This window comes from Notothenia coriiceps, unplaced genomic scaffold, assembly GCF_000735185.1.
Source record: "Notothenia coriiceps isolate Sejong01 unplaced genomic scaffold, NC01 NC01_scaffold00026442, whole genome shotgun sequence".
In the NCBI taxonomy this organism is placed as follows: Eukaryota; Metazoa; Chordata; class Actinopteri; order Perciformes; family Nototheniidae; genus Notothenia; species Notothenia coriiceps.
Window position 1 is genome coordinate 39,939 of NW_011359143.1, and position 11,820 is coordinate 51,758.

At 42.3% G+C, this 11,820-nt stretch overlaps 1 protein-coding gene across 3 annotated transcripts in view; it reads left to right on the forward strand.

Annotated features, from left to right (window-relative positions):
* Positions 1-2,124: 2,124 nt before the first annotated feature.
* LOC104957187 (nesprin-2-like) overlaps positions 2,125-11,820 on the forward strand; it is a 50,632-nt gene continuing 40,936 nt past the window's right edge. For 2 of the 3 annotated variants that reach the window (XM_010784794.1, XM_010784796.1), the window contains exons 1-16: positions 2,125-2,279; positions 2,450-2,626; positions 3,088-3,243; positions 3,380-3,520; positions 4,013-4,183; positions 4,337-4,470; positions 4,739-4,943; positions 5,346-5,528; positions 6,035-6,142; positions 6,483-6,637; positions 7,041-7,188; positions 7,276-7,370; positions 7,454-7,685; positions 8,896-9,090; positions 10,069-10,194; positions 11,082-11,237. In XM_010784794.1, coding sequence (XP_010783096.1) covers positions 2,136-2,279; positions 2,450-2,626; positions 3,088-3,243; positions 3,380-3,520; positions 4,013-4,183; positions 4,337-4,470; positions 4,739-4,943; positions 5,346-5,528; positions 6,035-6,142; positions 6,483-6,637; positions 7,041-7,188; positions 7,276-7,370; positions 7,454-7,685; positions 8,896-9,090; positions 10,069-10,194; positions 11,082-11,237 — 2,526 coding nt within the window. In that variant the 5' untranslated portion in view covers positions 2,125-2,135. The remainder of the gene's footprint in view (positions 2,280-2,449; positions 2,627-3,087; positions 3,244-3,379; positions 3,521-4,012; positions 4,184-4,336; positions 4,471-4,738; positions 4,944-5,345; positions 5,529-6,034; positions 6,143-6,482; positions 6,638-7,040; positions 7,189-7,275; positions 7,371-7,453; positions 7,686-8,895; positions 9,091-10,068; positions 10,195-11,081; positions 11,238-11,820) is intronic. The other variant, XM_010784795.1, reaches the window with a different exon arrangement.

Here is an 11,820-nt window from a genome sequence, read left to right on the forward strand (position 1 = left end):
ACCTTTAAAGTGAAAGAAAAGATCATTTGGTTTCATTTCCTATCATATGTTCAGTTCACTACATCTTATCTCAATGTTTCTGGGAATGCAAAGTGTTTTTTTTAAATCCAAAAAGGCTTTATCCTGATGTTTGTTCTGATTCATCTCCTCAGAACGCGTCCCGAAGCCTTCAGTGAGCTTTAAATGTGAAAAAGCCTCCGTCATATTTACCTGCAACGTCGCTAAGAAGGTAAGAACAAAAGTACATTTCATTCATTATTTAAGTTAGGAAAGAAACAAGAGCTAAATCAAGTTTTTTTTAAGCTGGTTCTGGCTGCTGTTAACAAACCATTATCCTAAATCACAACTTTAGTGTTAGCTCGTAGCATTAGCTGAATCTGAGGCATTATAGGTCAATGCTAAACCTGCATAAATAGTTACTGAAAGAAAGTTTAGAAGTTGTTCTTTGTTCCACACACTCAAGACGTTTGCTTATCTGACCATTTAAATTAACTAAGTTTAAAGATCCCATGTCGTGCTTTTCTGGTTATTACCCGTCCCCTTGTGTGTTATGAAGGTGTTTCTGCATGTAGACGGTCTGCAGAGTCACAAACCCTGCCTGTAGCAAGTAAAACTCTAACACAGAAAAGACCTGTCTATGTGTGTGTGCTCTGGCTAAGCTCTGCGGGGTCTCGCTGTCTCGCAGCCCCACGCAGGCAACCAGGAAGCGAGCCCCCCAACGTCCCGCGCACAGGCTCTCCGCTCCTCGAGCCTCAAAGGGACGGAGAAGCGAGCCCCGCAACGTCCCGCCAACACGGCACCCAGACCCCACGCAGCATTCTCATCCGTTTGTCATTACTGGTGTCATTTCCTGGTTGCTAACAAACGCCATTGTAACAAATAATCACTGATGTTCAGCTGTAACGGTGGTGGACTCATCAGAACAGAGTGGGCGAGCTGACCAATCAGAGCACAGTGGGCTCACAGGGAGTGGGGGGGGCAGGAGCTCCATCAAGCCGTTTAGGACAGAGTGAATACACATACTGTACAGAGATGCTGTATGAGAAACCAATGTGAGTTTGGAAAATTGCACAATGTAAATCTATTCTAGTAGAATTATGATCTGTAGAAATGGCCATGACATGGGGCCTTTAAATGCTATTGAGGTCCAGTCCCTATCAAACTTACCAAGAGTATCTCTTAACACATGTGAGACAACCTCCATGTGAAAATGGACATCAGCTTTATTTTCAAACCATGCTAAAATATCTTGGCCTATCCTACTTAATATTTATAGAATCTTATTGTAATTCCTTATGTGTTTCTTTATGTCAAAACGTGTCAAATGTGGTTCTCAGTGCCCACATGTACAGAGTTTGATATTTTGAAAGCCACGCTGCAGTAGTCCTGTCACCAATTACTTTTAAAAGTTCCCCCCCGAGCAGCACAATGCCAGCCTGAGGACTCTTCTCTGCTTATTGGTGTGAAAACCATTCCCCCCTCCAGCTTTTCTGTCCGTCTGAAATTTCAAAATCTTCTTCCATCCGCACCTCGGCTTCATCCTTTCTGTCCCATCTCCCTAGCCTCCTCTCATCTCCTCTCCCTGCTGTTCGTATTATCTTCCATTCCTCTATTTTCTCCCCCTCTCCTCAGTTTTTGTCAACTCTTCTTATTCAGTTTGAGTTTTTCTCTCCCCTCCATCTGCTGTTTTGCCCTCTTCTATGTGTTTTGATTGTCTTCTATATCAATTGAACACATTTCATTTGTTTCTCACAAATGAGCAAATGTATACACAATTTAAAACAAGTACTTACTTACTTTCTGTACTTATATATGCATGAAAAAATAAAAATACTTCCCAAAAAACACATATTCAGTGTATATAAATCTTAAACTAACCAAAATGTGAAATTCTGGACTACCTGAATTTTTATTGGCTTTTTTGAGGACTATGAAAGGTTAATAATCTCAATGTCTTGAAGGTCAGATGACTGAAACAGTGAATAAAATAAAATAATGTTTGTAGTCTGAGTAAGTAGTGTTGTAACTGTTTGACATCAATGAAGTCATACACTCCTCCTCTATCTCCTCTTCCCTCTCCCTCTCCCTCTCCCTCTCCCTCTCCCTCTCCCTCTCCTCCTCCTCCTCAGCGATGGATGCAGACGTTGACCCAGAAGGAGGCCCTGTCTGAGCTGCAGGCCTGGCTTCTTTCTGCTGAGTCACAGCTGGAAGAGCATCGCAGCAGGATCACACAAACCTCCCCAAACACTGATCTGAGTCAGCTCCTGAGACACTGCAAGGTAAAGAAGTGCTGAAGCATGCGCTGTGCCACACATGTCCCGATTCCTGAAGTGTTTTCATCCTGTAGTAGTGAATAGTTTTTAGTGCATTCATTTCACTTCTCTTCTAAAGATAGAATTGTGATTAGTTGTGTATCTAGTTGATTGACTCTCTATGGCATTTTCCTCAGGAGTGTCAGACAGAAATGTCGGCCCATCACGCCACACTGGACTTTGTGAGCCAACCGCTACAGAGCTGCAGTTCCGATGAGGGCCAGAGGGGGCGCTATGAACACAACCTGTTTGCAGAGGAGCAGGGTCGTCTCAACCATCAGTGGCTCAGTCTGCAGGGAACTCTGCAATCTCAGGTCAGAAAGCAAACAACAAATCAAAGATACTTATTTTGTTTTTCTCATAATGTTCAATTGCATCACATGGTCTTTTTCAGTGGGGAAGGTTTTAATGGGATTGGATCTGCTGACATGCAAGCTCAGTGGTGGTTAGGATTCACCCATAGCACTTTCAGGCTTCTAATATATGTTGGTTAAAAAGTTGAGGATAAAATTTGGTTTTATTCTGGGAAATTGTAGATTGAATAAACACATCTGACTCATGATCCACTTACAAGTTATTTTTTGTATGGAGCTTTCCACCATATCACATGTTAGGCTGCATGTACATGGATTTAATCACTTTCCTTTGGGGACATGGTAAACGCATATTAGTTGTAGCAAACATTTGCCTTTTTACCACCAACGTTAACTAAGTTTTCACTTTTTTTAAATGTATTATGTAATATGTTTGACCTGATGTTGTTTATGGTGATCAGATCCAGAAAGTGGAGCAGGAGCTGAGGAGCAGGTTGGAGCATGAGGCCCGCCTGCAGCAGATCAACAGCTGGATCACAGATCAGATCCTCTGGATGAAGTCTGCTCAGACACCCAGCAGCCAGACGGAGCTGCTCCAGAGCATCAGCACCTGCCAGGTCAGAGGTCACATCTGCACTATCAAATCAAGCACCTGTAGAAAATGTGCCTTCTCAGGATTTGAAAAGTCATAAAGCTTAAAGTCTTCTCCACGGAAATCATTTGTTTTCCTCTTTGGTTTCTCTGTGTTTTCAGGATCTTGAGGAGAAGATCAGGCAGAGGTGTGAAGCTCTTCAGGAGATGAGAGGCAAACTGGATGGAGGAGAAAACAGCAGATGTGATTTAATGTCTAAAACAGATACATCCATCCAGGCCTGTGCAGCTCTCACACAACAGGTGAATGAGTGAGGAAATGAAGATGTGGAAATAGTTTTGGTTGTAGAGGAAAAAATAATAACAATTAAAAAAGGTATTTACACAGCACTTCTAAAAGCAAATTCACTAAGCGCCTTACATTGTTAAAATGTCTTCAACTATTATAAAATAAATATAAACAACAACAGAAAATATTCATTGAAAAAATAAAGACTGCATTTAGCAAAAACCTTAAAAAAAAAGCTTCAGGTTTTGTTGTTGTGTGACCTCTCGTTGGATCACTTTTATCTTGCCTAATTACCATCAGCAAAATGAATACAAACCATGATACATAGCATCAATAGTAACAAGTCTGCCAAATGTATTCATACTTTAATAAACTATTGGGCTTTGGGTAGGAATGTTGTGAGGTCATTTTTGCCAGCTTTATCTTAAATATATATTGTTTGGTCTTTGTCTTCTGGTTATGTCTTTTTCTCCCCATAATGAAACATCCTGTCTGGTCACTAACAGCATGACTCAGTCAGACAGAGGCTGGTTGAGGCGCAGCAGCTGTGGGATTGTGTGGAGAAGCAGCTGAAGCAGATGATGCTGAAAACAGTGAGAAGGTCTCAGACTCTTGAGTATCACAGCAGCCCTCAGCTCTGCCTGCAGGCACACAGAGATCTGCATGGAAAGCTGCAGGTAGGACTGCTCCTCATCACACATATTATGCAACTTCAGCTCCATGTAGAGAATGCCAAAAGGCTCTATGGTTTCTGAATCAAATGAGCAGAAAGAACATCATTTATTTTGGAACAACTGATAATTGAATGCTGTTTTTGTTGTTGGAAGCAGTTTCTTCATGAGGAGACAGCTGCTTCAGAGGCAGAGTGGGACAGATTAAATCAAAGCGTCTCCTCCCTCAAAGACATCATCAGTCCTACTGCTGAGACTCTGCTCACACAGCAGCTGGACAGACAGAGGGACAGGTGAGACCCACACACACTCACAAAACACACAGACAAATGACACACTTAGTCATGCGTTTACTTGCGCCATTGTATTACTTGCACTATTTACTACCTTATTCATTTGAAGTCCTTAGTGTATATTGCTCTGTTGGCGGGGACTTCAGATTTCCATGCAAACAACTACTCTGTAGATTTTGAGCATATGACAATAAAAAATTTGATATTTAAACATTTTTAATTCCACAATAACTCTCTTTATTAAATCCATGTTCCTCTTGTCCTCCAGTTGGACAGAATCGTCCAGAGCGTTGGACCAGCAGCTCCAGAGGGGTCAGGACGTCCTGCAGCTGTGGGAGGTGTACGCCCGGCCGGCTGCGTCTCTCTCCGCCCGGCTGCAGACGCTGCAGAGCGATGTCAGCTCAGCACTGAGCGGAGCGCCTGGAGAACATGACACTGTGGAGCAGCTCACTGTCAGGGTTCACAACGCTCAGGTGAGGAAATAAATAACACAAACAAATATTTCAGAGCTTCACAGGAAGTGAAATCAGAATCAGAACACTTAAGATTTGTTTAGATATAGGTAGATATAGTATATTTGCACTGGTTACATAGCTAAAGTACTTAGCAGCTCCAATGTACAGTATGCCTTTTAAATGTATTTTGTTTAACTTTATTTATTTCAAGCCCCATTTACATTTTCTATAGAGTAAATTGTGCATTTTTTTCTGAAACTTCTGCAATCTGTCTGTTCTCACTGAAGTGAGTGCCATAAATAAACCAGAATCTCTGATTTGTTAGATATACAAATGTTTAGTATGATTTCTAAGTTTACTTAGATTACATTTCCCTGCTTTTGAAGGAATACCTAAATCTGTTTGTGTTCTGCGCTCCAGAGTCTCCTGGAGAGGACAGACTCTCTGCAGTGCGACCTGGAGGGGGTGCTGAAGGTCTCCAAGGACCTCACTGGTCACCTGGACCCTTTAGCTGCCAGTCTGGTCCAATCAGAGAGCCGCTTGTTGGCACGTGGAGTTCAGCAGCTCAGCCAGATGGTGACGAGGAAGCTGGGTCAGCTGCAGGTACAACTCGCTGAGTTTATGGGATTGGACCAAGTTATTTTGGATTTTGTTGTTTCCTAGGTGACTCAGACAACTGTACACGGTGATACTGAAGCAAAGAAACATTTTACCTGAGGAAAATGATTGATATGAGCTGTCAGATTAAAAAAGGCTCAGGTAATTAACATTTGTATGTAAACAAACCCAAATATAAGCCTTTTACTGTTACATGCTGCTGACTTGTGTGGCTTTTTAATAATTTACAATGCATAACTGATTCGTTTTTGCTCATCCAAACTTATTTAATTCAAAATATTGTTTTATTGTGTAAAAAAAATTGAAATACGTTTCTTATGCTCGTCTAGTCTAGTAGATACTTTTGGATATGCTCTGTGATGCAGGCGCTTTTCCAGAGTACTGCATAACTTGTGTGTTGTGTAACCTGCCACCTGTTTGCTCTAAGTATCAGAGTGACCTATAAATTAAGACCCAGTAGGCTGTGAGTCATGTGTCATGTTTGCGTGCAGGAGGAGCTTCAGCGGCTGCAGGAGTTTGAAAGCGTCCTGAAGTCTCTGGAGGGAAACCTGCAGCTCTGGCAGGAGCGACTGCAGGATGCGAGTCCCACCGCAGACCAGGTGAGAGAAAATGTACTGAGTTTAGGATGATTGTAGTACTGCTTCTTCCTCTCTGTTTTAATCCTACAAAGATGTCTTGAATTGTTATTGTGATAAAAAATACTTTTTGTACTAGTTTCCAAAGGTAAGAACCTTTAAGGACACTTAAAGCTATAAATAATCGGTTTATCTACACCTGAGACATTTTCCAAACCACAAGTCAAAAACTAAATATATTAGAAGCTTAGATGTGGACAGAAGATCACAGAACAAGTTTAAAGCATGAAGTATTTCTCAGCTGTAATGTCATGCGTGCAGTAGTTCAGACTTTGTGATCTGAGCTGCCACCATGTGTTTCCAGTCTGGCCTCCTCGAGCTGAGCGGCCTGTCAGCTGATCTGGACGTACTGAATGAGCAGAGCTGCAGCCTGACGGTCGGAGACGCTGCAGCGCGCCGCCTGCAACGCCTCAACAATCGCTGGACCGAAACCTCCGCCCGAGCTGAGGAGACCTGCAGGTAACTTATAGTTTATGTCATGTACCAAAAGGTATGATTTTACTATGCCTTTGTAATAAAACATCTGGATATTTAATAGTGAGATGGATTTTATGATTACTTGCCTTGTTGCTAACACTAAAAACACACTTTGTGATCCTACACTTTGTACCAGAAGTATCATCAGACGCTCAGCATATACTCCAAATAACATAGATCTTTATAAATACTTTGTTCAACACCTTATTGTCATGCTATAAGTGAAATCACAAAATCCTTTTAAGGTTTGATTCAAAATGTGAGAGTACAAAATAAATACATTTAAGGACAGATTTTGACCCCATTAAACTCTAAATCCATGAAAGAAATGTAGTGCAGCACTTAGCAGATTTGAGATGATTAGTTTTCCTCCAACTGTGTGCAGTGAGCTTCAGACGGAGGCTCTGAGGCAGCAGAGCTTTGAGCAGAAGTGTGAGAGCTGGATGTCCTTCCTGCAGAGGATGGAGGACAGCCTGGCTGTGGACGTGGCCGGCTCCTACACCGGCCTCAGACAGCAGCTCCGTACACACAAGGTATCTGAATCACACACTCAATCACAAAAGATCTTAAAAACCCTTCAACACACAGAGATGGAATCCTGATCTCTTCTGGTGTTTCAGCGTTTTCAGACAGAGCTGTTTTCTGGACACCAGATCCTGCATTCCGTCATCACTGAAGCGCTTCATCTGCTGCAGAGAGGAGAGGTGGAGGACAGGTAAGACGATCAAAGTGTATTATCATTGTAGTATTAAAAGTGTAAGGGAAAGTTTACCATCATTTCTGAACTGTGTTATCCAGGAGTGACTTCATCCTGAAGCTCACCCGCCTCCGGGAGCACTGGCAGGGGGCGGTGCAGCGGGCGGACCAGCGGCGCTGCCTGGTGGAGGGGCTGCTGAGGAACTGGCACCTGTACAGCCGCAGCCTGAAGAAGCTGCAGGGGTTCCTGACGGAGACGCAGACCCTCCTCCCCCCCGCCGGCCCGGCACACTGCAGCCTGCAGCAGCTGAGACGCTCCCTCCAGGACCTGCAGGTGAGGGAATTCATTATTCCACACAAGGCAAGGCAAGATTATTTATATAGCACCTTTCAACACAAGGCAATTCAAGGTGCTTTACAAAAATGAAAGACATTCAGACAAAGGCATTTAAAAACAGTCATTAAAAAGAAAAGATAATAAAAGAAACATTAAAAGAAAAATGACATGAATAAAAATGACATGAATAAAAAGTTACAGTGCAGTTTAAGATATGAATAGTTCACACAGAAGTTCCACTTTACTGATGAACACAACGGCTCACTTTCAATTAAAAGCAGCGACAAAAAGAAAGGTCTTCAGCCTGGATTTAAAAGTAGTAAGAGTTGCAGCGGACCTGCAGGTTTCTGAGGGAAATATCTGTTGTGATTGGTCAACCGCTTAGAGCTGTCCCTCCCCTTAGCCTCCCCTTCCCCTTATCACGTACAATGTGTTGGAGCACTAGCCAATAGGGAGCGCAAGTGTTACATAGAGATATCACTATGTTACAGAAGTAAACAAAAGAGTCCAATGGATGGAGGCGTTTCAGGCCCGGGGGAGTTTGTGGAAGGGAAACTCAGCCCTGGAGGGAACAGAGGGATTTTAGCCTTTGCAGACCATTTACATGCACACAAACCTGGACAACCCCAAAAAGGATAATATGGCCTCTTTAAACATCAAGGACAGAATATTCTAATGTAAAAAAGCAAAGATTCGCAGCGATAAATGACAGCATCAGATCTAAGATGGTTTGGTCTGAGTGGATTATTTTATTTATATCTTCTTTAATACAGACCTGTCCTGAATCAGACTGTTCCTACAAATCTACTTTTTCACTTCCACACCCTCCAGAACCAACTTGGCTGTTTTTATGAATGAGTTTAAAACACTCTTAGTTGAGATAAAGATCAGTCGTTACCACAAACAGGAACCAAACCTCCGCCTGAGGCCTGGTTTGAGACTTAGGAAAAGGGAACAACTGCTCATGATTACATTTAGATTAAAAGCCAAACAAAAGAGATAAGGAAGAGTGATTCCTTTCTAGGTCTTGTGAGCGCTTGATTAAGATGAGCAGGAGCAGATAGCTGCTTCTCAATAAAAGGGAACCCTTCACTGCAGAAATCACAGAGCATTTCACTGCTAAGCTTTCTCTCCTGGTCTCTTTCTGTCTTCCTTTCTTTTTCTCCTGTCCTTTTTTAAAGTCATCTTTTATATAATCTGTCCTCAGCACACGGAGCTGTTGTTCCAGAGGTATCAGTGCAGCTTCATCCACACTCTGGAAGTGGGCCGGCAGCTCTTCTCCATGGGGGACGAGGAGACCCAGACTCAGCTGCAGACGGACCTGGGAAACCTGCAGGAGGATTGGGAGAAGCTCCACAGCCTGCTGGGCCGGAGGATGGACCTCACCGACGCTATCGTGCAGGCAAGGAAGTTCTCTTAACTCACTGTGGTTTAGCAGCAGATGAAGTGATGCCTTCAGGTATTTTACAGCACCTTTTAGATCTTAGTCTGCTGTTTTTTGGAAAAGTGATTTGTACCTACATGACTTGGTCCTGGTCCATGTTGGACTTAACTACCTTTTTTAAAATTTAAATATGCTGCCTTCTTCGGGTGTTTGCTTGTAATGGGGTCAGACTTGGTTTTAATTGGCCTTATTGGGATTGGGTCTGGACTGGGACCCCATGGCCCTGGTCATGGATTGGGCCCAACATTTGTTTTAATGGTCTGTGGTCAAGGCAGGAAGAAACGTATCTACTGCTGCAAGAAAAATGCCAAACCTTCTCTGTTATTCTATTTACTAATGTCAGTTTGTTTAATTGTTTGTTTCTGCTTCATATCCTTCTCAATTGAATATTCTGATGTTTTGTTGGACAAGGCAAGTAATGTTGTAAAGACTTGTCTGTTTCCGGACATTTTAAAGACAAACTATTAATAGTTTAGAAAATGTTTAATAATTGTTATTTATAGCCCTAATTTCATTTTTGCAATTTCAACCCACTGTTACTGATGTTTGGTCTGAAGAGTTTCTATATCATTGATTGAGACTATTTTTTTTAATATTAATTCATTTTTATAAAATGTTAGCAATTTCCTGACATAAGCAAAGATTTACAAAATGTGTCTTTAAAAACCTTAAAGAAATATGCAGTTATTGTTGATGTTTTGTGTCACCACCTAATCTCTGACTGGTACACCTGAATCCTCCTTCTGTCCTCGGCCTCTGACATATTCTGTTAGCATCGCGAGCGGCCAAGTTAATGTAATCTGCTCTAATGAATGACTGTGGATAGGTTTAGGAAGACAAAGAAGTCGTTCTCAAAGCCTTATCAGCAGGTTCAGATCCCACAGCATCGATCAGTGTGATTAAAGAGTTTCTAAGCAGTTTTTGACTGTGTGACAGAACTGGGAGCGCTGCGAGGCCGGACTGGGAGACAGCACGCTGCAGTTGAAGGACTTGAAGACCAGACTTAACGAGTCGATGCCAGATTTTGCAGAGGAGCTGCAGATTGCCGAGAAATACATCAAGGTACATCTGCACACAGCTGGCCTCACAAACACAAAACATAAACACACACTGTTCATGCATTTGCACGACATGAACCATTTTCATTGTACTTGTTTATTGCACTAATTTAAGGTAAGTAGAAGAAGTTTCATACAAAATAAATGCTTGAAAGTATTTTTCGTAGATTTTCAAACTTTCAAACGGGTCAATTTGACCCTGACTGTAACGGGAGGGTTTTAAATGTATCATGTATTTTTTTTAAAGAACGGAATAATTGGAAACCAATTTAATCCCCTGAATGAACTTTGTCCCAAAATGTTCTACTACTCCCTATACATTTGGGCTTTTTATTCTGCTGTGAGTTGTACTGCATTACACGATAGCGCTAAGCACCATCTTTTTGAAAATGTCTTCAATGAATAAAAAGACTAGATTCTAATCCATTGATACAGATGTAAAGTTTAGATTCACATAACTTTTCATAGTGACAATAGCAATAAAAGCCCCTTTTTAAAATATCCAAACCGGACTAAACAGTTTGTGAAGAAGACATATTGTAAGGACATCAGGAAGCAGTCCACTTCACACAGACTTGGAGCCTTCGGTGAAAACGATCACTAGAGGTCAAAGAATGCAAAGCCAAGTTTGAAACAGGTTTGTCTCAACACATCCTCTCTGACCCATCACTGCCTTTATCCCCCCCCCCTCCCTCAATCCCCTCCCCCGGCCGGCCTGCAGCCTGTGGCCCTCATTAATCCTCTCTGGGCCAGTAGAAAGAGAGAGAAAAGAGAGACAGGGAGAGAGAAAGGGGCTGGGCAGACAGAGACATCAGGGAGTATCTGTAGAGTGAGTTGTGGGAGAGGAGGTCTGACAGTTTGTTGTGGCGCTCGCTGTGTTATGGTATGCAGGAGAACGAGGACTGCCTGGAGGACTGGGCTGAGAGCCTGACAGAGCTGAGCACCATGAAGACGGATCTGTCCCAGTACATCATCGCCGACGACGTCCTGCTGCTGCAGGAGCAGGTGGAGCACCTGCACTGTCAGTGGGAGGAACTCTGCCTCAAGGTAAGTCTGATAAACTCCTGAGGACGATGAAACATGATGGGACTCATCTTCTCATAAAGTGTCTCAGGTTATCCTTCAATCACAACCTGTAAATGAGATTGTCTCCACTGTTTGTCTGATTTTATTTATTTATTTTGAACACTTACATGTGATCTTGATTGTTCACTTGCTTGGAGTGACATCAGCTTGATGTTTAAATGGGTACTACTTTCTTTCCTTTGGAGTAAGTACTTTGTTTTTTGTGGCTCGTGTCGTCAATATGGCAAAAAAACATGTTGTTCAAAGGGTCCCGTTATTAAACTTTTTACCTCTTTGGAACCACTTTTAAATAATTTTCCCATTTTCTTTTGGATTCACCATTGATTCATTTGAAAATGAAAGTTTAGGACTGCTGGTTGTTGAAGGTTAATCATTTTAAAGCTAACTTGTGCAAGCAGCTCAACCAAAACATTCACTCACTTTGTGTTTAGGTGTGTGTGTGTGTGTGTGTGTGTGTGTGTGTGTGTGTGTGTGTGTGTGTGTGTGTGTGTGTGTGTGCGCGCTTCAAAACTAGGAGACAACGTGAGTTAAAAGTAAGTGCAGC